This window comes from Phoca vitulina, unplaced genomic scaffold (genome assembly GCF_004348235.1).
Source record: "Phoca vitulina isolate PV1807 unplaced genomic scaffold, GSC_HSeal_1.0 scaffold14, whole genome shotgun sequence".
Taxonomy (NCBI): Eukaryota; Metazoa; Chordata; class Mammalia; order Carnivora; family Phocidae; genus Phoca; species Phoca vitulina.
In genome coordinates, this window is record NW_022589717.1 from 28,486,613 (window position 1) to 28,513,942 (window position 27,330).

Here is a 27,330-nt window from a genome sequence, read left to right on the forward strand (position 1 = left end):
AAATAAGTTCATAATACAATACTGCTTGGCTTCCTTTCCAGTTTCTCCCAAGCTAGTCTACACTTCAGAGTTCTTAAAAAGCATCACCTGTCCTACCTGTGCTTGACTTTCAAAACTGGATTTAAGCCTTCATTATAGACGCCCACTTTCAAGGATTGGCGGTCACATGAAAGTCCTTAATGGGCTAGTGAGCAGAGGTCATCTAGGAATGAGAAATCAACAGAGATTTCCTAAGCTCTTGCAGTGTGACCTTAGATGTTGGGCTGGTCTCAGAGCTACTTTAGGAGCGCGTGATTACTATGTGCTTTATGATAAGAAGAGACCCGTATTCCTAGCATAGCAACTTTCTGGAGGTCTTCTATAAATATACGAGGGTTCTAAGTTCTCCCTACCTCTTCAGTTCCAGATACAGAATCACTTTTTCACACAACTATTTATTGAGGCCCTACTAAGTACCCAGATATTTGTTGAATGCTGAGAATACAATGCTGAAAAGGTGGGTGTGGCTGGCGATCTGGTTAATGTTTCTTTGGTGCAATTGCTTTGGCACTTCTCAGAGCTTGTGGTCTGGTTGAGGAGCTAGATAGAGAAATTATTAAGAAAAGGGGATGGGAAGTACAGAATGCTGTGGGAGCACACAGAAAAAGGGAATTAGGAGAGCTTCTCGGAGGAAGCAATATCTGAGCTGAGACCTGAAGGGTGAGTAGGATTTAGATTAGGGGATCGTGAAGGGACCACGTTAAACTCTCCTGTGGATTAAACATTGGCTAGGTTTACTGTAGTAATCACTCACTCACACACACATACCCACATGGTTCTCTAAGTATAACTGACATCTGACTACTTCATGCTCTCCTGAAACCTGAGACATAGTTACCAGTCCTATCACCCAGTCTCGACAGCTGAGGCTTGTCCGCCTCCCCTCCTGGCATCATAGACCAGGAGCCCCATGGAGGAGAAACATCCCTCTCTTGTAGAGCAACAGTTAGCAAAATGCCAAGAATGAACACTTGTAATAGTCTCTAAACTGGTGTATGACTCATTTCATTGGATCCTTGCAAGATAGTACCCTCATTTAACAGATAAAGAAACTGAGGCTCAGAGAAGTTAACTGAGCTGACCATAATCACACAGCTTGTAAGTGGAAAATTGGGACTCAAATCAGGATCTAAGAGGGGTTCGTATTTGCAAAATGTTTTGAACGGTGTCTGGGTCATAGTTGGTGATACACAGGTAGGGGTTAAGGAAATCATGAAAAATGGTAATAAAATAGGCTTTCCGACTCCAAAAACAGAGAAAACAGAGCTGTTTCTCCTGATCACAATGGCTTATCTTGTGTCCTGGGGAGTAGTAGAGTTCTTTGGGGGCTTATTAGGGGTCTCTTTAGGGACTCTAGGAGAAGGCAGAGAAACTGGGACTTGAGACCCATCCTACCCTACCCCACACCCCCAACCAGAATAGTTCCATTTGCTTGAAGACTTTCCTGTGGGGAGGAACGGAGCAGCCTCCCTAGTAATATAGCTTGCATATATTCTACAAATACTATCTGAGGGTGAGGGTGATGTGATTGGGAAATTGTAACCTAAATATGAGAAAGAGAAACAACAGCTTCCAATTTCCAAATGCATTATGTCCCATGGGGGAGGATAGGTACCAGCAGGTGGATCACAGACAGAAGTAACCTTATTTCCTGTGAGAGAAAGACCTGGAACTTTTAAATTGGAGAGAATTATATTTAAGCCTTAAACCTTTCACTGGCTATGTGAACCCCAGTTTTGTCATTGGTAATAAGGGAGCTAATAAATCTTCTTTACAGGATTGTTATGATGAGGCCCTAATTTTCAGTGTGTATCCCTGATGCCTAGAGCAGTTCCGGGCGTATGGTAGGTGCTCAGTAAATTTTTGTTGAATGAATGACATGAAATGACGATTATGATACTTTCTAGCCCAGCATCTGGCTCATGGAAGATGCTTTAGTTTCTTTCTGGGAAGATGAATCAACTGGATGAAGACCAAGAATGTTTTAGGGTGGGGGCGCTGGAGAGAAATAGTAATAATAACTAACACTCACTCTTTGTACCTGGTACGACTCTATGTGTTCATACATATTAACTCTGTGTCCTGAGGAAAGTTATTGAACTTCTCTCAGCCTCAGTTTGCACATCTATATAATGGAAATAATAAGAGTTCCAACCTCACAGCTTTGTTGCGATAATGAAATCAGTTAATCCATACGTAATTCTTAGAACAATTCCGTGTATGTAGTAAGCACTCAGTGTGCTTGAACAGCAATCAGGCTGTGAAATCTCAAATACTCCATGTTTTAGTAATGTGCTGTTCTCCTGAGTTCAATAAATAAATGCTTTACGAGTTCTGTGATGAGATCAATATAGGCAGTAGGAGCATTTAGCAGAGGACACGGGATTTAAGCTGAGCCTTCACTACATTTGGTTGGGCAGAGCGGAGCGGGAAGGGCATTCCGGGAGGAAGGAGATACACAGCTGGGGGTGGAGTTAGACTCATCCTCTGAAGTCATGCTTAAATCCCAGCTCGAATATTCACTAGTTTCCCCATCTGTAAAATCAGGATACTATCTGCCCAGGGTAATTGCTATTCAGATGTTATCTGAAATAATGAACATAAAGTGCTTAGCACAGTGCCGGGCACACCATAACCATCCAATAGACCTATCACTATTATTTTCATAGAAGAAATAGAAGGGCAGAGATTGCAGTTTGTGAGACAGTGAGAAAACTAGCTGATTCCATCCAAGAATTCAGCTAGCCCCTGGCTCCTCAGAATATATCATTAACTTAGTGATTTTTTTTCACCTACATCAGACCTTATTCGTAGCACAAATCTGGTTTAAGTGGAACCTCAAGTTTTAGCGGCTTGGATTTGGGGCCCGGGGAGTGGGAAGTGATTTTGAGTACACTACTTAGGATAAGTGTTTTGTGCTCAAACTGGTTAATGTTAAAGTTACCGTGAAACGGAATTACTGGAAAGTAAGCCAGATAGTAAGCTTAGTGGAGAGGCCCTTTGCTCTTGCTTCACACCGTTTCGTGGAGGCAGAGCTGGGTTTTTCTTTGAAATCACCTTGTGGCTGCCGGGGCAGGCAGCAAGTAGTAACATGAGCCAGATTACTTTCCAGCCACTCCTTCACATGCTCGATATAAACTTCTAGCTCCCAAAATAATTTTCTTGACCTCAGTGCTCTCTTGGACTCTGGTGTTCCCTACTGGATGCTTTCATGCTAGCTACCCCAGATAGATGACATTCCAAAGCACGAGTTTAGGCCCCTCTGACTTTTTCTTTGATGTCTAGGGCAGGAATTGATATTTTAATGATTTGTAGGAGTTCCTTTGTGAGGATTACAGGCTTTCATTTAGAATGGAAGGGCAATTTTCTCTTTGGAGCTTTATGCAATCAAGGGTGGGGGTTGGTGGCTTTTTCTGCAAACTGCATAAGCCCTAGGTGAATCAAAGGACTCGTCTTCCACGATCTACATTTGGAAGCGTTGTAAATGGACATTCTTCTTTATATGTGACACAGAAAATATCCAACTAAAGTCCTTTAGTAATTCTTGCAGCCTGGATTTATTACCCTGCACTTCACCCGTCCAGGACTGAAGCCTTCCTGATGATGGTAGTTCACACCACATTCTTCTCTGCACTCTGGGAATCCTGTTCTCACAGGGATTGGAAATTTAGCATGTAGTGGCTTGTATCATCTGGTGTGTTTATTCTGTCTTCCCAACTGGATGGCAAAATCCAAGGGTAGAGACCAGGTCTTTAACTCCTCTATGTCTCTCCCCACAACCTAACATAAGACACTGCAGAGAAGGCTCTCAAAATAATATTTTACCCCTATGTGACATTCTTCCTCCCGGTTCTGAAATAGCTCTGCTAATAATGTTTGTATGACTGAATCATTATTTTCTTTGTTCCAGAAATAGAACACATGTCATTCCTGGGATATTAGCCTGGAGTCTGTAACTCTCAGTGATTAAAACTTGTGTCTCTGAGGCTCCAGTAGATGATACTGTCAGAGAGTGCTGCAGTAAGCAAGTCCTGGTTATAGAGATTCAGCCTGGTACTCATTCTGGACTCCGTGTTCGGCTTCTAGAGAGCACAAGTCCTCAGACCATTCTATTTATTAATTGGATTTGGCAAAGGGAGTTAATTCCTTGTAAAAAATACACCAGCAAATGATTAAAAATAACATTCAAAGAAGACAGCCAAAAATAATGTGCAAAAGAAGAGCAAATTGCTTAACTCAAATGCAAGCTTAGAACAAGAATTCTATTAAAATTTCTTTAGGCATTTATCGGAAACATTGAAGTGTTTTAAAAAGAAGAGTCAGATGTGGGATACGAGCTCAATCTCCTCAGAGACTGACTTTTTTTCCTTTTAAGCAGTTTTGTATAGTTTTTAATGATGAAGACTATAAATGGTGAAAGGATGAAGCAGGGGTTCTTAATAGTGAATCTTCTGGCATTTTAGGCAAATTTTATATACATGTCCTTTTTCTGGAGAAACTCCAAAGTTTTATTTGGATTCTCAAAGGGGGGTATTAATCAGAAGAAGTCTAAAAACATGGGTGGGCTTGTCTGGGTGGCTCAGTCGGTTAAGCATCTGCCTTCGGCTCAGGTCATGATCCCTGGGTCCTGGGATCAAGTCCCGCATCGGGCTCCCTGCTCAGCGGGGAGCCTGCTTCTCCCTCTCCCTCTGCCTGCCGCTCCCCCTGCTTGTGCTCTCTCTCTCTCTCTTTCAAATAAATAAATAAAATCTTTAAAAAAAATAAACAAAAACAAATAAAAACATGCATGTTCTTCCTATCTACTACTCTGAGCTTAACAGGAGGGATGAAAACACTTCCAAATTACCTTTATTCCAAGTACATCTCAAGTCTCAATGCATTTCTCATCTATTTCAAAGTAAATTTTAGAAACCTCTACCTTTAACAGTCTCAAAATGAAAAAGAAAAAAATCCACAGGTGGGATTTTTTCAAAGGCTAAAGTATGTACCGATCCCATGCACTTATCAAGCTTGACAAGGATTTCTGGAGATGCTCTTGAGCACTTTGAACATCTGGAGCCCTGTAGGAGTGGGACTGCTAAGACTTCAAAACGTGTTAGCGTTTTAGCTTGCCTGATTAAAAATGTAGTGTCATAGCTCCTAGGTCCCAGAAAAATCACTAGAAGTACTTAACAGATTCCCACACAGTGAAACCATTCTTTGGGCAGTTAATTAGGAACTGTGCTTTTTTCCCTAGACTCAAAGAAGGTCTCAAACTGCTCAGCACAGTGTGTCTATTACACACATTATTGAAAGTTAAAAAAAAAAATTTTTTTTTTTGCCTGAACTTGTGGGAAAAATTCTTACAGAAAATAAAAATCAAAGGAACCATCCTCCAACCAGGGGCATTGTGTGAAATAAAGTTTTTAAGATGTCTGGTTTCTTGTTAATTACATATGTTGGACGTGGAGCAGTGCAAAAAAGTGTGTTCTCAGTGGAAGTGATTTTAGACTCCTACTCCTGTTAATGTGTTCATCATAAAGCAGGGAACGACACCCCAGCTGAGAATATGGTCACGCCGTGACAACAACAGAATTTGGAGAGGACAGCAAAATTCTAAAAATATTTTTTTCTATTTTTTATGCTAAGAAGAGCTGAAGAATAGGATTAAAATACCAAGAAAATACCCAAAATAAAAAATTAGAGGAAAGAACCTTGCCTGTTGTGCTTTATCTGTGCTAAAATATACTTTTTTCTCTTCCTTCTTTTTTTTTTTAAGATTTTATTTATTTATTGGACACACAGAGAGAGAGAGCACAAGCAGGGGAGCAACAGAGGGAGAGGGAGAAGCAGGCTCCCCACTGAGCAGGGAGCCTGAGATGGGGCTCAATCCCAGGACTCTGAGACCATGACCTGAGCCAAAGGCAGACGCTTAACCAACTGAGCCACCCAGGCACCCCTTTACTCTTCCTCCTTGACTCCCGTACCCCAGTCTGTTATATAGTATAGCATATCTTGTTACTACACTAGATAAGGGGAAATAAAGGAGGGGGACATCATTTATTAGAGAATCATTTTTTTAAATAAACATTTATTTTTCCTTTTGTCATATTTTTTTCTCCTTGGTGTTTTCAAATCCTCCTTTTGAGGCTTGAACCTTAAAATAGATAGCTTTTAGGTGGATTACTTATTTCTTTTTTAATAGCATTGAAGATGTGTTATTCTAAGTAAGATGTTAATTCCCAGTGAAGCCATTTGAGGGCATTGACCCAACATAACTCAAGCCGTCCCATGAAAAATCACACCTCAAAGCAGAGAATCAGGAGAACCCTGGCAATTATTCTACCTGTGCTTCCTCATTACACATTATAGCCATCCATATTTATAGAGAAGTGGCAGAAAGGGAATCAAGAATGTTACAGGAGATTGTTGAAATCTATTTTAGTGTTTTTGTAAAGATGTATGTCTTATAGTATGACCTTACCCGTTTGTTCCATATATTTGTTCTTTCCTCCTAGGTTGTAATTTGTATTATTAGCATAAAGGAAATGGTGTCACTATTTCACCAACCCTAGAGGGGCTGAGACTGGCATTTCTGCTAGGTGATCACCGAGCAAAGTCCTGGCTGCTGTGGTCAGAGGAAGACTTCCCTGAGCAGGTGTTAGGAGGGAGGACGACTGACGTGAGCCCGGGGCCCAGGCAGTGGACACTGCCCATTCTGGTGCTCACTCCAGGGGGTTCTGCACCGTCTGCATAGGCAACTCAGCTTCCACGGTTCTTGACCTTCAAATGACATCCCTCTCAGTGACCTTGGCTGTCACCTTCCTCATTATCTTGTGGCTGCGTTTATTTCTCTGCTCTCAGGCCTTTGTCTCTTTTCTCCCCACTGTGGGAGGAACTGCTTTTTATCTTGAAAGGAGACTTCACTTCGGTCAAATTCCATTTTCTTGCTAACATTTTGGGTATGTTCCAAGTCCCATTGGCTTGCTTTGGCCTAGGCTATAGAAGACCAAGATGGGAAGACTTCTTTTCCTTCTACACTTTTTCTTATAAAAAGGAGAGTGAATGCTTACCCAGCCCTGACTACAGGCTAGTCCCTGCAAGGCCTGGTCTCTACCTACCTCACCACAATTTTCTTCACTCTAGATTCTTTCTTTCAATTCCTTAGCCCATTCAGGCTCCTTCCCTTTCAGAGCCTTTGCCCAGAATGGTCTTCTCCTCTCATCTCCTTTGCCTAGCGAACTCCTACTTACCATTCAAATCTCTGGTCTCAGCTCCTGACATTTCTTCACTGACTCCTCCCTGACCTTAAGACGATGTCAAATTCCCATGTTATATGATTTTAGAGAAGCAGGTGCTGCTCCTTCCGAGTATTTATTGCATTTGCAATGTTATATGTGTTTGTGTCATTACTTAGCAGTGTCCACCTCCCCCACGAGACCACTGATTCCATAAGGGGCTTTTTTTCAATCTCACCAATAAATCCTCAGTGCCTAGCTTAAGGAGGGTGATAGGTTCTTGTGGGATAAAATTAGAGGAAAGAACCTTGCCTGTTGTGCTTTATCTGTGCTAAAACATACTTTTTTATGTTTTTTCCCTCACTACAATCTTTAGAGTCACTAGGATTGAATCCGTTCTATTTGGAAAACTCCTGGAGTAACTAATTAGGTAAAATTAACCTGGATTTCCTAGGATTTTGTATGATTTCTCTAACAGAGTAAATGAATGTGACAGACAATGATCAGATTTGGAAGAAAAAGTCTCAAAATTGAAGTTCTGCAGCCTAAGTGTAAGTAGATGATGTAAAAGGTTGTTAGCCTTGTAGTAGACTTAAATTGTACACACTACAGTTCAGGAATGCAAAAATAAACCCTTTTGAAAAATAAGCTTTGGGGGGTACCCGTGTGGCTCAGTCAGTTGAGTGTCCAACTCTTGATTTTGGCTTGGGTTATAATCTCAGGTCATGGGATCAAGCCCCATGTTGGGCTGTTTACTCAGGGTGAAGTCGGCTTGTCCCTCTCGCTCTCCTCCTCACCCTACTCGTGCTCTTTCTCTCTCTCTAAAATAAATAAAATCTTTATAAAAGATAAGCTTTGGGGTACCTGGGTGGCTCAGTGTGTTGAGTGACCGACTCTTGATTTTGGCTCAGGTCATGATCTCAGGGTCATGAGATCAAGCCCTGGGTAGGGCTCCATGCTGGGTGCGGAGCCTGCGTGGTAGTCTGTCCTCCTCTCCCTCCGCTGCACCCCCTTCCCTGTCCCCAGGCGCATTCACGTCCGTGCTCTCTGTCTCTCAAAAAAACCCACAAAAAACAAAAACCTTTACTTGCCCACAAGTCTCCATTTCCATTCAGTAGCAAAAAAACAACAAACTTAATCTTTCCACATAAATATAACTGTCTTTTGGTTTAAGACTTAATTTCTTCTTAGAACTTATTCAGACATCATAAGATTTAAACTCTTCCCCAGAATTACCTTTTGGTACAGGTGCAGGAAATTGTTATGAATAACAAAGGTATTACAAAAAGGTAAACTAGTCAATATGGCGAGGGGGAGGGGGTGGAGCAGGGAGGGGGGCTTTCTCTTTAGGAAAAATAAGATTAGATCCTTGCCTCTACCACACACAAAATAAATTTAAATACGAAAACAAAACTTGTAAACTAGTGGGAGAAAATACAAAGGAATTATTTCATGGCCTTCAGGAAAGAACAAAAAAAATAAAATAATTAGTAGAAAGAAAGAAATTAAGAGAGGGCGCCTGGGTGGCTCAGTCGTTAAGCATCTGGCTTCAGCTCAGGTCAGGATCCCAGGGTCCTGGGATCGAGCCCTGCATCGGGCTCCCTACTCAGCGGGAAGCCTGCTTCTCCCTCCCTCACTCCCCCTGCTGTTCCCTCTCTCGCTATGTCCCTCTCTGTCAAATAAATAAAAATAAAATCTTTAAGAAAAAAAAGAAATTAAGTGATCTCTATTTATAAATGATAATGAAATGATCTGACTAGAAAACAGACTTGATTTAATAAGAAACTTGGTAATGTAACTAGGTATAAACCAATCAAAAATCATTCACTTTTTCTAGTAGCAATCAGAAAATTAAAAAGAAAATACTCCATTTGCAGTAGCAACTAAACTATAAAATATTTAGGAATAAATTAAGAAAATAAAGCATATATATGGTAATCTGAAGTAAACATGATAATAGTAATTATGTAAATTGGTAGATATTTGTATTATATATACTTTCCTATACTTTTTAATTAAAAATTTAAGATTAGAGTGTGTCAAATTAATGATTACTCTCTTGTGATATCACACATGAGGTTTTTTCCCAAGTTTATTGTTGGCTGAATTTACAATAATTTAAGAAATTAATGTAGGTGCATTGCTAAGTCTGAGTCTTGTCATTATTTCGTTTGTTTTGTTTCCTTTTTTGGTAACTAATTTGTTGGTTTAGTTTAATTTGGTAATTAACTGTTCGTTACATGAACAATATGAAATTCTCTTAAATATTCACTTTTGAGTGTACAAGTGAGGCAATTATCTCTGCAAGAGTTAAGAGGTAACATTCTGGATCTTTTTGGAGGAATGGTTCCTCAACCGGGCAGGTAGTGACAGGAAAGTGGCTCTTAATCTCTCTGCTGAGTTACCTATCTTGCAACGTAGAAAATAAGGTGTGGTATCAGCCAATAATACAGGCGGTGACTTTGCATTAACAAAGAGAGTTCAGTAGCACACAAAGAGGAAGTTAGGGGAAAACAAAACAAAACAAAAACCCGGTCTTTATTACGAATACAGGAAACAAGACTATCAGCACCTTTGCATTTGGTTCTCCAACTGAGCAAATATTTAATATATCGATAGCCTGTTTGTATTTAATAGGTACTGTTGGGGAGAGATATATAAAGGCATTATACAACAGCCCCACCTATTAAAAAAATGACAGTTAAACATGATTTTGTTGGATTTGATGACTAAGAAAAAAATAAGTAAAAGTGGAGTGAAGTGGGGCCCTATCTTTTCAATTTTTTCCCCTGACATATTGGCTAAGAGTTCTCTGAACAAGGAAGTTGACTTCTTTGAACTTAAATTGGGCTAATGCATGGAGATGAACATGCAATCTATAATACATTAAACCAGCAAATCTAGTTTTTCACCAATTCAATACTATGCTAGAGATCCTGTTTCACTTGGCAAAAAAATTTCTAGCCTGGAGGTGGATGATAAGATGTTCAACAAGGAGAATCCGAGGAATAGGAGATTTTAGTTCCAGAATTTGCAAGTCAAATTTAAAAAATATCCGGTTCAGGCAAGCAAATTTGCATATATGTGCAAGTAAAAGAAGTTAAAAAAAGTTTGGACCTTGACATTACACTCAATATTACATGTATATTTAACCAATTTTCTACTAAAAACAGTTTTCAGTCTTTTTTTTTTTAAGATTTATTTATCTATTTGAGAGAGACGGCGGTGGGGGGTGGGGAGGCACAGAGGAAGAGGGAGAGAGAAAGAATCTCAAGCAGACTCCTTGCTGAGTGCCGAGCCGTACACGGGGCTCCATCTCACAACCCCGAGATCATGACCTGAGTTGAAATCAAGAGTTCACCGCTTAATGGACTGAGCCACCCAGGCACCCCCAAATAGTTTTCAGTCTTGTTTCTGTTTTAAGCTACTATAGGACCAAATCTTTTATCTGCATTCTGAAACATGAAGAGTTGTTCTGAAAGCCTTTTTGTAATCCATTTGATGATAAAAGCTGACCTGATATGAATTTATTTGGCAATAAAAACTATGAAGCTATTAAGCTATTTATAACCTTTACATATCTGACTTCATATAAATATGCTTCACTGCAGAGTTATTAATGTTTGGTTGTGGGGTGCTGCCCTAGTATCTCCTGGGGGTGTTACATAATATGAAGTATACACATAGGGGCACCTGGGTGGCTCAGGTGGTTAAGCATCTGCCTTCCGCTCAGGTCATGATCTCCACGTCCTGGGATCAAGCCCCGTGTCCACCTCCCTGCTCAGCGGGGAGTCTGCTTTTCCCTCTCCCTCTGCCTCTCCCCCTGCTTCTGCACTCTTTTTCTCTCTCTCTCTCTCAAATGAATAAATAAAATCTTTTTTAAAAAGTATACACATGTTATCTTTTTAAATCTGATACATTCTTAACTCTGACACATATATGTCCCCAGGGTTTTGGATAAGGGATGATGGGCCTGTATCCACTGCAACAAACATCCTTAATATTCTTATTTTGTCAGGATAAATTTGTATCATGTACAACATATTTTTAAGTCAGATTTTTTGGGTTTGAATCCTAGTTCTGTTATTTATTAGTTATAGCTATACTTAAATTTTCTTAGCAGTAAAATGGGGATGATAATAAGTTGGAGTTATTCTGAGTATTAACTAACACAGGCAAAACGCTTCAAAGTCTGGTAATTAGTATTTAATATACACCAACTAAATGTGCCAATTTATATTTCCCACAGCAGTGCACCCATTTCTCTACATTCTTGCCTACATTTGGTATCATCATTCTTTATAATCTTATCTAATGTGATGGCCCCTCCCCCAAAAGATGTTCCATTTTTTTTGCTTGCATTTGATTCCTAGTGATGTTGACAATATTTCCATACTTTATTAGTATTTTTATACTCAACTATTCTTGAGTGTCATAACTTTTTTTTTTTAAGTGTTATGTTTTGTTTTTTTTTTTTAAAGATTTTATTTATTTGACAGAGAGAGGGACAGCGAGAGAGGGAACACAAGCAGGGGGAGTGGGAGAGGGAGAAGCAGGCCTCCCACTGAGCAGGGAGCCCGATGCGGGGCTCGATCCCAGGATCCCGGGATCATGATCTGAGCCGAAGGCAGACACTTAAGGACTGAGCCACCCAGGCGCCCCGAGTGTCACAACTTTTAAAAGATTTTTCTTTTAGTATGTTTTCTAATACTAAAATACTATTTAAAATTTACATTTACCTCTAATTTTCCTAGTATTTTCAAATTTCTGTTCTCCTCTTTTTCTTTCTTCCTTTCCTCCCTTCTTTCCTTTCTTCATTTTTTTTTCTTTCTTGCCTTCTTTCATTTCTTTTAGAGTTTAATCCTTTTAGGATTCATTTTGATGTCTGACTTTTTTAAATCCTATATTGCTCGTCATTTGCCCTAATATCAGTTACTGAATAATCATCTATTTCATCACTGATTAAAAACCATTTTTATCATATGCCAATTGACCTATTAATTCTCTTGCCCACAACATATTGTTTAAAATTCTGTATAGCTCAAATACTCCCTATTTTTATTTTTCAAAATTTTCTGAGATACTGATACATATTTATTCTTACAGACAAAAATCTGAATTATTTTGTAAAATTTTCAACAAACCTGCATTGAGATTTTGATTGGGATTAACTTGGAAGAAATGAGCGTATATTTCAATAGTGATTCTTTCCATTTATTCAAGGCCATGAAAAATGTCATGTCTTAAAGTTTTGTAAACTTTAAGGGCATTGGTAATAGCTGTAGCTGATTAACAAGTTCTGAAATATACATACCGTTTTAGTTTATAGCAAGTTGGAAACTGATATAGCAAGTCACAAGTTGATTAATATGTGAATACCTTTTTTTGAGAGAGAGCGAGAGCCTGAGCAGGGGGAGGGGGCAGAGGGAGAGAGAATCTCAAACAGACTTCATGCTGCTCACAAAGCTGGACCTGGGGCTGGATCTCACGATGCTGAGATCATGACCTGAGCCAAAATCAAGAGTCATATGCTTAACTGACTGAGCCACCTAGGTGCCCCATGTGTGAATATCTTTATTGGTACTAGGTAGTTGTTATGGATTGAATGTTTGTCACCCTGGAAATTCATGTGTGTGTAAGCCCTAAGTGTAGTGCTGCTTGAAATGGGGTTTGGGGGAGGTAATTAGGATTAGATGAGATAATGAAGATGGGCTCCTCATGATGGAATCAGTACTCTTACAAGAAGAGATGCCAGAGATCTCCCACACACACACACTCCCTGTGATGGCACAAAGAGGTCATGTGAGCATATGGTGAATGGGTGACTATCTGCAGTATTTTGCTGAAGCTTTGCACAAGGAAAAAATGAAGGTTTCTGGGTCACCTTATTCCTTCACTCAAAGTGAAAATGTTTTAGTTCTACAGATTAATTGCGTATTCCTAGAAATGTTGACTTCCCTGTTTTATTGCATAGAGGAATGCCAATGAGAAAATTGTCATTGACGTCTAGTGACCACAAGGCTAATACCTGGGCATATCCGGAAGGAGTAGCATGGAGGCACCTTTCTAGTCATTCTTTGTAGTCAGGGAACACTTTAGAGTTTGCTACATGCATTTGCATGCAAAATTTTCTTTCATCCTCAAAATAAATTCAAATGAAGTGTCAGTCTCATTTTATGGGTAGTACAAACTGAGATTTAGAGAAATGAAATGTCTTTTGCAAGGTAGCATAGAACTAGAGCTAGATTTTTTCATTGAATGAATTTTTTTTCTGAGAACTTACTGTGTGCAAACTATGGTCCCCCAACCTAGGCCTTTCTCTCCTCCAGTGTTAGGAATTCTTTTCAGCCAACTGTATGGCTTCTTGGCTGCCTTATGCCATGCTATACTTAGCTAGGTAGCTCTAGGTACCCCCAAAGATCCAGCCCACCACTGGACTCTGAACCTGTTGGCAGATACGGGGTGCTACCTCCCCTGAGGGACAAATCTCTGCCAGTCTCTACGGAGCCAGTGATTGAAAAGGGCTTCTCCTGACATCTGAGGTGTTTGCTTGGGAAGCTCTCTTTCAACTCTCCCTCCCCTATTCTTCTCCTCCTAATTATTCTGCTTTGTATACAGTAAATGGGAGGTTTTACATTTGACCTTAGGTCCAAATGAGAGAAGTCAGGCAGGCAACATAAAACCCTCAGGTCTTGGTTTACTCATTTGTCCTACTTTATCCTGAACCAAACCTTTCACTAGTGAAGTGAATCAATGTCCCAAATTCAATATAAGGTTTGTTGTTTGTTGAAGTAGACAGAAGGGAAATCATTGTTGCAACAGTAGAAATTTATAAATCAAGAACAATGAAAATAATATTACATTTAACTGAAAAGCAGGTGAATTGTTAAGTGAAGTTCTTTTCTGAAAAGACCAGTGACATTTAGTCCCAGCTTTGTATTAACTGTGTGTGGAGAAGATAAATCAGGAGTGAGGTATGCCGTGATTTTCTGTTCTAGGAAAAGTGAATTAAAAAAATTTTTGTTCTGAAAATTTTTAAATTTATATAGCTTGTAAACTACACAGAAGGGTATACAACATTAACGACTTAAAGTTTATCTTTAAATTTAAATCTGCAGGCATCTTTTTCTTATTCTCTCTAGGAGCCTTCTCTAATTTTATCCCCTTTAGACTTATTATGCCCAGAAATAAAAAATGAATCATGTCACATAGGAGAAAAACCGGTAGGTCCTTTCAGCACTTTGGGCATATTCACGTTTTCAAATATTTTCCTTAGAACTCCACTGGAATCTCTTGTTAGAGTGGTACGGAATTACCAAGCTAGAAAGTCCGAGTGTTGCATTAGTAACAGTGTTCGCAGGAGAGATCTTGGGAACAGAGCTATCAACATAGATTCAGCAAATTCTCGGATATATTTCACCCTCGGGCCTCTAAACTCAAGGGAAAAAAACAACAGCATTTTCTTTCATGGAATATAGAAAAGCAGCATTGTGGTATATAGTTAGAGGAACACGGGACTAGGGGACAGGGAGCTACTGCATTTTGGTTTTGGTTCTGAGATTTTAACCAAATTATTTTTTCAGGTTTCGATTTCCTCATCCATAAAAGTGGAAGTAATAATTCCTATGTCATAGAATATCTGGAATGATTAAATAAAAATATTTGATATCAAAATGATATGAAGTAGAGAAACAAAGAGAAAAGAATTCCTGAAGGCTCGATAGCCAGGTGCTCTAGTTGCAGCTGGGGCTCCTAAGAGAGATTAAGATCCATGATTTAGGTCCACAATTCCAACCACGCTAAAATTTTAAATCAAATCATTAATTAAAACGCTTTCAATTAAGTTTAAGTAACCTATATTTTGCTCTACAAGAAATTTTCTTAATTTGAATATATTTTTAAGGCTTGCCATTACTAAATCTCAAAAGCAGAGTAAATCAACAATGGAAAATAAAAATACTTTCTATAAGTATTTCCTTCCAAATGTGTCTTTTGTTGGCAGACTAATAATTCATAATAAAAATAATCTGTATAACATTTTACACTTTTTCAAAATACTTTTCAAAGGGTACCCTAAATTATATGTAATATGTTAAATAAGTATGGCTTTTAAAATTTGACAACACCAAAGTCTGACAGGTTATATTTTTCTACTTTTAAAGACTATTCTCTGGATGGAGAGTAAATAATTTCATACAGTATTTTAAAAGATTCTGTAGACAAAACTTCCTCAAACAGAATTTTAATTCAATATGTTAGCCATTGAATTTGAAAGAAAAAATGATTAAGTATATCAAAATATGCTGAAAAGACACTCAGTTTTTCCTGAAAATAAAATTCAGTAAAATCAAGAAAATAATGATAGATCAAAAGTTTCAGCTGTTAAAATTAGAAAACTATCGAAGAACCACATAAAACATTTTCTTTTCTAATAACTTCATATATATCTTCATATATACTTTTCAAGAGTAATCTTATTAAAATATAAATATAAGAGTTCACAAATGTTTCAGTAATAGATTTTTCTATTAAACACACACATATACATGCAGATATTTAGGAAGAATCCATATCATCTTCTGGTTATCGATGACAAAAAGCATCTGATAAGTTAATAGTCTTTCATTTGACCTTCTGAAAGTAGTGACACATATATTTTTAATCACTTTGGTGTATAATTGGATCAGATTTTATTTTCAGTACTTTTTCATAATTTCTTCTTAGCAAGATAAGCTAGTTACAAGAAAAATAAAGTAATTTAAAGTTAATACTTGATACGAGGCTAGAATATATGTCTTTATAAAAATAAATATGTAATAGATATTTTATTTCCGAAACGAGGTAGATAAATGAAAATATTCTAGAACATGATCTGCACTTAAAAAAAAAGAAAATAGCAATCACCAATTCAACCTGTATGAATCAAATAGCTGGAAAGTTTTTTATTTTTGACATCTATACCATATATTTCAGTACAAGGCCTCTGAAATATATTTTCTACTCCCCAAAACCTTACTAAATTGAAATTCATATTTTTCATTTACTTACTCATTACTTAATCTACCTAGGGAACTTTGCTATTCAGGTCAAAGACATATGCAATTAAACCAAAGATTTCTTTCTTTTTTTTTTATGTTTAAGTGGTATTTTACCTTTATATACCTCATATGGTAAAATACATCAGGAAAAGCTATTACTCTTCAGATGTTGTACCACAAATAATTATTTAGATGATGAGTTAATAAAAATTTCAAGGTCTGCTAAAGAATTATGAAGCTCATCATTCATATCTTGACTTCTAAGAAAATTTTTAAGAGTATCTAAAGCAGTTATTGCCTCATTTTTTGATGGCAAAGGGAGTTCAGTTCCTAGAGATCCATCATCATCCTCTTCGTCAGAAGTATAAAATTCAGTTTCATCTGATTTACTTTGTTCGGTCCATACCGAATCACCTTCTGGTGCAGCTTCACATGTCTCCAAATCATCATCGAGGGCAGCATACTCTTCTATAGATAAACCTTCAGGAAATTCCACGCCTGCTGCCTGAGCATGGGCAACCAAATCAAGACCAGTGTCTGTCTCTGCATTTGTCTTGTCACTTTCTCCTTTTTGAGATTTGAATCCTGCCTCTTCATAACTCTTAACAATAGTCTCTGGGGTTACAGCCCTCCAACAAAGGTGCAAAGTATCAACTGCATCGAGTAGAGAAAATGTAAATTCTTTGCTGCCTTCAACAGAGCTTAAAAATTTCTTGATAAGACAATGTCGATATTTGATTTTAAGGCTTTTAATAACACCTTGTTTCATAGCTATAAATTTGGAAGATAAACATGATGGAAAGAACGCTAACTCAATGGACTTTAGGTTCTTTACCTCTGGATGTGAAGGAAAAGAATCAACAAAAATCACCACTCTTCGTTGCTGGACTTGAAATTTCTCATCGAGCTTCCGCATCCATTGTTCAAATACATCTGAGGTCATCCATGCCATTCTGTTAGCTTCATAACACACAGGCAATGATTTTATACCTTTGAAACAATGTGGATTTCTGTTTTTTCCAATGATAAGCAAAGGAAGTTTCTCTGAGCCATCCATGTTCGCCCCAACCACCAGAGTTATTCTGTCTTTGCATAACTTTCCGATTGAGCATGTTTCTCCTTTAAATGCAAACGTATTTGTAGGTAACATTCGATACAGCAGCCCAGTCTCTTTTATATTAAAAACATTTTTAGGATGATAATCATTTAAATAATAAGGAAGTACATTTTGGTGCCAGACAGTTGAAGGGTCTACTGATACACCTGTAGCTTCTACAGGTTGAGCTCTGAATACTAAACCATACCTGGATTTAAAGCGATCCAGCCAACCATTACTGCACTTAAAATCATTATGTCCCAGTTTCTGGGCAAAATCATTAGCTTTTAGACGCAACATTGGACCATTAACTGGTACATTTAGACACTGAGCAATTCGATACCACCTCATTAATGCTTCTTCCAGATCTGTGTAAAAAGCAGTTCTCAGTCTTTTTCTCTTTGGATCAAATCTCAGAGATTCAAAGGCTTCTAGAACTTTGTCTTTATTCTTCATAATAGAAGACAACGAATTTTTCTTTATTCCATATTCAGCTGCAATTTCTGCCTTTTTCTTGCCGCTTTCTACTGCATTTATGATGTCGATCTTTTCTTCAATGGATAAACTTTTCTTTTTCTTCACTGTTACGGGCAGAGCTGAGGCATCCTCGGAAGCTTCTGCCATCTCCACCAGTGCTTATGTAGAGATTGCTTGTCTTTCTGGTGGCTGTTTCTTTAAATTTCTAAAAATTGATAAGTAAATATATTTTCAAAGGTTCTGAGTAAGAAAAATGTTACACAGAGCTAGAATATTTTGGAAGAGAAACTTCCTTCCCAGGACCTGTGCGGCTCGGTTTATAGTTTATTCAGTGTTCCAGAAGTCAAGCTAAAATAGAAATCTCATTATGTCAAACCTGTCCAGTCCTGCTGATATATTTTTGGAACTTCAATCCTTTAAGATGATCCATTTTATCCATGCGCGCATTCAACCTCCTATTAATTCTCCGCAGAAGGCCTCCGAGATAAGAAGGAAAAGCATTCAGTAATTTTCAAGCAAAATGTTACCCATTAATTTCCAAGTCTCTTCAGGGTGGAGAAGAAAGTGGTAGACTCCTTCTAGGACTTGACGGTATATCTTCTGCCTCTTGAAAATAGAAAAAAAAAAAGAAAAGAAAAGAAAATAAAAAAAGAAAGCTATCTTAGCAATGATGTGTCAATTGAATATCAAAAAGAATATTTATACTAATTAGTTATGTTTTTAATAATAATGAAAAGAACGGGAACATGTTTCTGCAAATGTAATAACCAAAGCTTCCAGGAGAAATGCTTACCTCCTAAAGGGCCTCTGTAAAAAGCCCTCTAGCTCTGCTCTGTGCTTTTGAATTCTCGCTTGCTTTCCAATGCTTTGTAATATATACTTCTGAAATAATTCAGGCAAATTTAATCTGTTTTAAAAATGGGTGCTTACCAAAATTAAAGAACTAAAAATGATGCTGCATAGATCTTTGGTGGCTATTTTTCACATGAAGTCACAACTGCCCCCCTCTGACTTCTCTAAAAGAAAAACACAGTCAGACAGTAGTCACAAGGTTCAACTTTTAATAGCACATGGGAGACAGCATCCCCTTTAGAGGAGTCTGGTAGAAAAGGCTTCACTAAAAATCAAATCAAGCGATTCCATTACAAATTTTAAAAATCAAAATATTATTTTATCTAAATGCTTACAAACCTAGTAACTTTGTATTAACTTGGATGCACAGAGGCCAGAAATAATCGACAAAATGTGTAGGAATAAGCAAATGGTTAAGAGGATATAATGCAGAAAAAGACCTAGACTAGAGTAAGAAGGAAAGTGACCATGGCTCTTGACGTCTCAGGACCTCCACTTCCTTATCCGTAAAATAAAGGGCTTATCATACCGTAAGGATCTGGGCTTTGGTGTCAGGCACACCTGAGTTGACAAGTGATTCTGCCATTTAAACTTATGTGATCCTGGGTAGTTTACTTAACCATTTGAAGCTTCAGCTTCCTTATTTGTAAAATAGGTGTAACTACAGCCCCTACCCCATAGGGTTATTGCACATTCAAGGAGATTCAACAAGCTAGTGTAAAGCACTCAGCACAGCATTTAGCACCTTACAAAGTGTTCAATGAATGTTTGGTGATGATCTCATCATCATTATCCTCTCTCTAATGGCCCCTTGGCTGTGTTGATCTTTATAATTCAAAGATTTTTCAAAATCCTACTTGCAAACAGAAGCCAAGAATCCCACTGAAATATATACTGAAAGCAGAGATTCTTTTAAATCAAACAGTACTGTGAGAACAGTCACACGGACCTAGATGGGCTTGCCCCTATCTTCCCAGGTGGCACGTACCCTACGAGAATCTACAAGCTCAGGGCCTACTGCAGGCCAAAGTAACAAGCTAATTTGATGAGGTGTTACTACTGTGTGAAATAATGTGGGCATGATGTTCCTCAGGTTTTTCGCTCTGTCTTCCCAGGTTTCAAGATGTCATGTGCATTTTTTGCACAAAGTTTTGGACAAGACTTTTTGTCAAAATTCCTCTGCCTTTGTTGTCTAAAAAAAGTAATTTTTATCATAGGAATTACAACTAGTAAAGGAGTTTTTTGTTGTTGTCACTGTAAAAAAGTCTCAATAATAATTAGGGCTTTAATTTACAAACACCTTTATTTCCTATATTCCAAACAACTCAGGAGGAAGATAAAACTGAATTTCAAAGCTCATATAGTTATAAGGCGGTTGAGTGCAGTCCAGAATCCAGGCTTTCTAATGTAATGTCTACTATTCTTTTCACTATATTACAGTGTCTTTGAATCACACTGGTGTGGCCTCCTCTGATAACAGTTATACACTCTATGTCCCCAGCACCAAGCCAAACCAAGGCAGCATTTTCAATGCCTATCTGAATCTAACAAAAACAAAACAAAACAAAACAAAAAACCCAAAAAACCAAACAAAACAAAAACAATATCAAGCCTCTACAGAAGAACAGAAGAATAGGCCTTTATGAATTCTGTGAACACAAATAGCAACCATATCCCACTATTAAGTGGGCTGACCTTCCTAAGTAAATAAGCTTTGACTATTCAACTAAAAAACAAACAAAAAAGCCTTGCTCACATATGGGACCTCTCTGCACATTTTTCTGTAATTTCCTATAAATCTACAATTACTTCAAAATAAACATTTTAAAATTATCTTGCTCTTATTAGGAAGATACCAACCTTCAGAAATTGAGGTAGCAAGAACCAATTTTTTAAGAGAAAACGACGCAAAATTACTCCCTAAGAGAAAAAGGGACTCTCCCAACTTCTCTCTCCCTTCTGTCTTCTGTTCTTTCCCTTCTTTTCTTCCTTCCTTCTTTTCCTTCTGCCTTATTTCATCATTTGTCAGAAATAAACCCTATCATCTCAAATAACAAGGATTACAGAAAAAGTCACTTGAATTTCCTCCCATATAAAGCAATATAATATACACAGAGATTAGTGATTATCTTGATCAAATTGAAAATAATGATATGTTTATTTAGGAAGATATTAGTTGTTTTCTGCGAGTTAACAGTATATATTTCCTTCTAAAACAGTAGTGAAACCTACAATTTTCCATGGTAACATACAATACATCTTTATTCCCAAAACAACCACATGCCTAATGCCAAACCAGACAAGCCAGAGTTTTTCCCTAGAAAAGAACAAGGCACCAATACTGCTTAATCAATGAAGTTAACAGTTTCCATTCTCCCACAGTATAATGTCTCGGATATTTCTTGCAGGGAGTAATGGCAGGAGGTAATTTTTCTCAAAAGTACCCATTCTCTCAATTAAGATCATTAATCATTCTACTCCTTGAAAATATTACAGCAGAGAAATATTGTACTACATGTTAGATACTATTTTCTCTATGTCAGTGGTAAAGCTAAGTAAGAATAAGAATAGGCAAGTCACTAAAAAAAGACTTACCAATTGAACTCCCAAGAAAACAATAGTCAATTCTACTGGTAACAAGAGAAATGTAAATCTTCTTTCAACACAGGATACCTTTTTGCTTTTTGTTTTTGCCTATCAGAATGGCAGTATTTAGTGTTTGCCAGAATGTCATAACATAGTTTGTGAGGAGGTATATAAATTGGTACAAAGCTTATGAAGGACAAATTAGTAATATGATACAAAAGCCTTAAAAATGTGCATAACTTTTACCCAGCAAGTCCATACCTAGGATTTTTATCCCCAAAGAATAATTATAAATATAAAAATAACCTAGCTTACACATGTCTTCATGATCTATTGCTGCATTTAGTAGCTTAAAACAAATACCCATTTATTATCTCACAGTTCTGCAGGCCAGAAATCCAGGTGAGCTCAAATGGATCCTCTGCTTAGGATCTCACAAGGCAGAAATCGAGATGTTAGTTATCTGGAGGCTCTGGGGAAGAATCTGCTTGCAAGTTCATTCAGGTTATTTGCAGAATTCAACTTCTTGTGGTTGGAGGACCGAGGTCCCTGAGTTTTTTGCTGGCCCATCAGCAGAGACTGCTCTCAGCTCCTGGTTCAGGTCCTTGACTGTGGCCCTTTTCATTTCAGCAATAGAGAACCTTCCTCCTGTCAAACCTCTCTTACGCTTCGAATCTCTCTGCCTTCTCTGCTGCACCAGCAAGAGAAAATTCCTTGCTCTTAAAAGGTTCCTGTAACAATTTAGGCCCATCCAGATCATCTCCCTTTTGATTGATTTAAAGTCAGCTGGCTACGTCTGCAAAATCCCTTGTGCATGTAATACAACATGATGAGAATGATGTCCTATCATGTTCATATGGGAGGGAATTATACAAAGTGAGAATCATTGGAAGTCATCTTAGAATTTTACCATACAACCATATTTCTCACATTGTTGTTTTATAATTACAGACCAAACAGGAAAGAACCTAAATGTATAAAAAGGACTAAGTAAATGAATTAAGAAATATATATGCTGAAACACTACTGAGCCACTGAAGGAGAATATTTAATAATATGAAGAAAATTCCATAATATCTTAAGTGAAAAAAGCAAAATGCAAAACTGTATGGCAACAAAACCAACATATACTGTAAGTTACATAGGGGCAGAGGCTCATGGCTATTCCTACAGTGCTTAGTGCCCAGCAAACAGTAGGTTCTAAATAACAATTTCTTAAATAAATGTAGGAAAAGTATATATGCATAGAAAAGAAGACATTGACAAAATGTTGAATGTTAATTCTAGATAATGGAATTATGAAAAACTTCAGTTTTTTTTCTCTTTGTAGTCAGAACAATTTCTACTCTTATATTCCACTCAGACTACTATTCATGGGCTTCTTTAAATGTTCCATTTATCAGTATCCTCTAACAAAGGTTTGTTTCCAGAGAATTACACTGTGCAATCATCAACTAAATATGTCTCCATGAAAAGGGAGGTGATGATGGAGAGTGATAAAATTATTGTGACATTACCAGAATTCCCCTAGAAAAGATTTGAAGGTAGCACCTTTTTCTTTCTCTTGAGGAAATACTATTTATATGCAGCATACAGTATTCAACATCTAAAGTGAAGAAAAAAGGTTGCGTGCACATTTAACTCATTCAGAAAGGAATAATATTCCTTAACCTGTTGCCCCCCTTTGTGGTCAATAAATGAAATATAGGCTGTCAGAGTTCCCACAAGCCAAGTGAATAAATAGCACCTGATTTTTCAAAAGCTGAATAATAGCCAATAACAGTACAAAGACAAATTAGTAGATAATCCCCACGTCATAAACATACAGAGAAGACAACTATTACCTTTTTTCTTACCTCTCCAAACATAGATGCCAATTTAGAGAAAAGAAGTAATCTATTCTTCCTAAGAGAATGAGCAGGCAGAATTCCCCAAACTCTAGGGCAAAGAAAAAAAGAGAGAGGGAAGAAAGAAAGAAAGAAAGAAAGATCCCCATCTAAGCAGGGTTAGATTTAAAATAAGGTCTTTCTGTCAGCATCAAAAATTTCCCCCAAATCAAAAAAAAATACCAGCTACTGCTTCCTTTTTCCAAAATAAATTACATAGAATTTCACTCTCTTCCATCACCAGCTGAAGCAGCTTCCAGTGTTTTCTTCGAGCCAACCTACATTCTAATTTCCCTTGGGGCAGCAGAAATCATGGGAAGACTAATCCTGTGTGGAGCCTTGCACTATGTATGAGAACTAATCACGTGCAGTACCAGGATCACACCGGACTGGAGTACCTAACATGATTAACGGCACCTTCACCAAACAGAAATAAGCAGGAGTTCCAAGCAGTTTGGAATCCATCTGAATCTCTAACAAAAACATCACCAGCTGCCAAGGAAACTATCCAGCTAAGGACAAATAATTAAAGCAAGTGTCCACCTTTCCAATTTAAAACACCTCTGAGTCTAAAAGTTTAATAGTTAGATTAACTCTAATGAAGCTAAGCATCCCCAAACTCAAGAGACACCTGGCAGGAATCCTTAAGGTGCCAGCCAACTCAAACAGTTAAGTACAGATCATTCAAGCACCACTGAGCACTACCATGCTCCTCTTCCTAATTACCCTTCTGAAACTAAGAATACTTGTACTTAGCTGCTAAGTTCCATTCTGTTCCTATACAACAAGAGCAGTAATTATTCTAGATTGGGATCCTTTTCTTATAATTGAGAAGACTAACAGGATGGCTTTGAACAGAAAAGTCCACAGTAGGCTATAGAACTGAAGTTACAGTTTGAGTGAACCGGCATATACATTTGCTCTTCTCTTTTTGTTAAGGACAAAGCCACTTAAGATGAGGGTCCTTTATACACAGATTCATGTTTTGAGACTTCAGTACTGTTTTTGACAGAGGAAGTGTCCTGGAGATCTCAGCCGATAAATAATGTTATTTACTTTTGAAACTTTTGTGTCCTCAGGGGTTTTTACTATTCACGGGTATGGGGAAGATATTTGCACAGGGATATATGATTCACTATGCTGAAACTCCCTAGAATTTGTAAAGGCAAAGGTCTGTCTTTGGGTACTTAGCCATTAAAAATGTCTCATCAGCTAATATGACAAAGGCAGGTGAGAAGTACAGTGTAAAGAAGAGTAAATCCCACAGAATGCACTGTTATCCTTCGCATTTCTACAAGTGAAATGGCGGTAAAAATGAGCATGCAAGGCTTTCAAAGGAAAAACAGGTCAGAACCTTGATGGGAGATGTATGTGGATGGATCAACTGTAGGGACTGTATGCAAATGAGCTTCAGGTGTGTCTAGCACCACTGTGCAGCCATACATTCCCTCCATTCAGTGCCGGGAGTAGGGAGAGTATCCACAGTACAGGTTGGGGTCTCAACTTAGTAAACTACAAAGGGCTCAGAGAGAAAGGATTGTTCAGCGGTTTCTGTAGACAGGGCAGTGATCTACCTAAGAAGAAATGGGGCGAGCAAATAAAGCAGAACTCAGTCATTTGGATAAAGAAACAGGAGCAGGAAAGAAAATGTATAAGGGGTCCACCGTCGGCGAGCGAGCAGCGCAGAGAGTGATTACAAACAACAACTCAGGGATGCCAGGCTTGGAGGTCTGGTCTTCTTGAAGGGGGTGGGCGTGAGTGACGTGGCCGGAGTGGGGCGCTCCAAGCACCGGGGAAGCGAGGGTAAGGCGCCCGCATCCCGTCTGTTCCCTTAACCCCGCATTCCCTCCACCCTCCCACCCCGCGCGGGACTGAAACAACCTTCTACGTGCTCTCCAGCAGCTGAGAAAGCTTTGGTTCTCCTGTGATATGCGTGGCGGCGAGCTACGTCCACCTCCACCCTCCCGGCACCGGCTCACCGTCTGCTGGGGGGAAGCCTAACGCGTGAAGCTGGGGTGTATGAGTGAGAAAGAAGGGATGCTGAGGGCTCCAGGAGACCTCCGACCACTCAACACCAGGCCCGCGCGCCCTTCTGCAAGCTCCCGGCTCTGGCAGGTGCATTGGGACCCGGGCGCACACCCCTCTGTGATCCGGCCGCAGCCAGAAAATTACCCGGGCAACAGCACCCGCGGAGCCCCGGATGTGGTTGCTAGGGCCGCAGCGGGAGGGGCGGGGCCAGCCTCCAGGAGAGGGGCGGAGGAGGCCTCAAGGGAGGCGCGTTGGCACCATCGAGATGTGGCTGGGCCGGGCCAGATTGAGGGAGAGAGAGGCCGTCCAGGGCCAAGGACAACGCTACTTCCGGTCTCCTCACTTCCGGCTCCGCTGCTCTCCGTGTTGGTGCTGCAGGCCGGGTTGAGAGGCTGCCGGTCTGAGTGTCCGCGGCGGTTGGTCAGTGTGAAGCTGTGACAGCTGCAGTTGCTCCCCGCCCCCGAGAATCCGAGGTGCGTGGGGGGAGGGGAAGAAGGAAAAGGCCCAGGTCGCGTTTCCGCTCACTTCGTGCCAGGTTTGAGGCGATTCCAGAGAGCCGCGGCAGGGATAATCCTCGACGTGAGAGCCGCAGAGTTCCCCGCAGACAGGTGAGGGCGGAGCCCGCCCGCAGGGAAGGGAGGGGCAGGCTCGTCCGAGGTAGTTGGCGGGGGCGGACACGTTGCCTCTGGAGCTTGCCATTCCGGACTTTCACTGGACACTTCTGTCCCTAGGCTGTGCCGTATCTGCCCAAGTATTCGGCCTTTCGTTTCTGCCCCAACCCCCTGTGTCCCCGAAACAGCCGGTGAAAAGGGAGGACTGGCCCTTGCAAGGCTGCACTCTCTCATCTTTGCATGTGTTGGATAGAAAAAGGGGTGGCAGGATCCAGGTCTTTCTCGACTAAGTCTCGGAGTGGGCCACCTTCAGGTGATGTCCAGTGTTTATTTTTCTCCGGCTCTCTCTGCATCCCTTACTTCCTCTCTCCCGCAGCGAGAGGAATGGAGATAGTGATAGTCCCTCCCAGAGGTTCACGGGGCAATCAGTGGTGCAGGTTGGAGCCTTGCCTAAGAAACGTCCCAAGTCTGTGCTTGTGAGGACGGCCAAGGAATGCTGGAGTTTGGGGAGGAAGTCGTGCTGTCGTTTTCTCGTCCGTTCCTTTTTGCCAAGTTAGTGTTTACGTGTCTAGGAAAAGGAAAGAGTTTTTTTTTTTTTTTTTTTAAGAACAGTTTCTAGACGCTTTTCCTTTTTACTTTATTGCTTCCTTTGTTATGTTTTTATCTCCCTCTTGAACCCTTTGATCTCAAAAAGTTTATAGTTTACACTTCCTACGATCCTTAAGCCATCCCCTTTTAGGATTTCTGTCTCCTCCCTTTGTTTTCTTCTAAAGTACGTAATTTCTCTAACTCGTTTCTTATCTTTGTTTTCCTTGCTCTACACGACCAACACCCTCTCCTGACCACGTCCAACACTCCTTGTCTGAGAAAATAGAAAATATTTCTAATTTTATTATTTGAATGAAAATCTCTGCCTCAGTTACTTTCATTCCTTTTCAAATTAATAAATTAGTTTGCCTTAATCCTGGGTTATGCCTTGGGGTCCATAGTCTAGGAGTCCATAACTTCCAGGGGTCTTCTCATCCCCACCCCTGAAATTATGTGCAGAATTTTGTTTGAGTGCATGGGGTGGGGGACTTGGGGGAGAATGTCCATTTACAAAAATCAGATTCTCAGGGGAGATATAAATCCTCCAGAGAGATTAAAAACCATTCCTCAGTGTCTTGTTCAAGTTAATGACAACTTTTTTTGTGGAGTTTTATTTTTACAAACTGTAAATAGCTTGTATTGGGAGAGTAGAAAGCAGAGATTCTAGCTTTATACTGCAATCTCTTAACTACTTCAAAATGTCAGTGTTTCTGAATTCTTTCCTAGACCTCGAGAAGGAAGCAAGACTGCCTACTTATTTAGTTCCTGATTTGTGGTTTTGAGGTTTCTTTTTACGGATAGCTGTTTGTGACCAATGCTGTGGAGATCCAGTGGGTTTACAAATTAATGTGGTTAATTATTATGTAATACATATTAAATACCACCAACCTACTAGGTACAGTTCAGAACAAA

At 39.2% G+C, this 27,330-nt stretch overlaps 2 protein-coding genes across 12 annotated transcripts in view; one reads left to right on the top strand and one right to left on the bottom strand.

The window, feature by feature from the left end:
* Positions 1–16,072: 16,072 nt before the first annotated feature.
* On the bottom strand, positions 16,073–25,464 carry TIGD4 (tigger transposable element derived 4). 4 transcript variants are annotated; one of them, XM_032413006.1, is made up of 3 exons: positions 25,073–25,464; positions 23,162–23,243; positions 16,073–18,473 (listed from the first exon to the last, which is right to left on the bottom strand). In XM_032413006.1, the coding sequence occupies exon 3, from the start codon at positions 18,012–18,014 to the stop codon at positions 16,479–16,481; it is 1,536 nt and encodes a 511-aa protein (XP_032268897.1). In that variant the 5' UTR covers positions 18,015–18,473; positions 23,162–23,243; positions 25,073–25,464; the 3' UTR covers positions 16,073–16,478. The 4 variants fall into 4 exon arrangements, with proteins under 4 accessions (XP_032268897.1, XP_032268899.1, XP_032268900.1 ...); XM_032413008.1 differs by lacking the exon at positions 23,162–23,243 and having other exon boundaries at positions 25,171–25,464; XM_032413009.1 differs by lacking the exon at positions 23,162–23,243 and having other exon boundaries at positions 25,364–25,383.
* A 7-nt stretch (positions 25,465–25,471) lies between these two features.
* Positions 25,472–27,330, top strand: part of ARFIP1 (ADP ribosylation factor interacting protein 1) — a 122,212-nt gene continuing 120,353 nt past the window's right edge. For 4 of the 8 annotated variants that reach the window (XM_032413015.1, XM_032413017.1, XM_032413014.1 and 1 more), the window contains exon 1: positions 25,559–25,827. The gene's annotated coding sequence lies outside the window, so the exon portion shown is untranslated. Of the gene's footprint in view, positions 25,828–27,330 lie in introns of all 8 variants that reach the window. The other 4 variants (XM_032413013.1, XM_032413012.1, XM_032413016.1 and 1 more) reach the window with 4 other exon arrangements.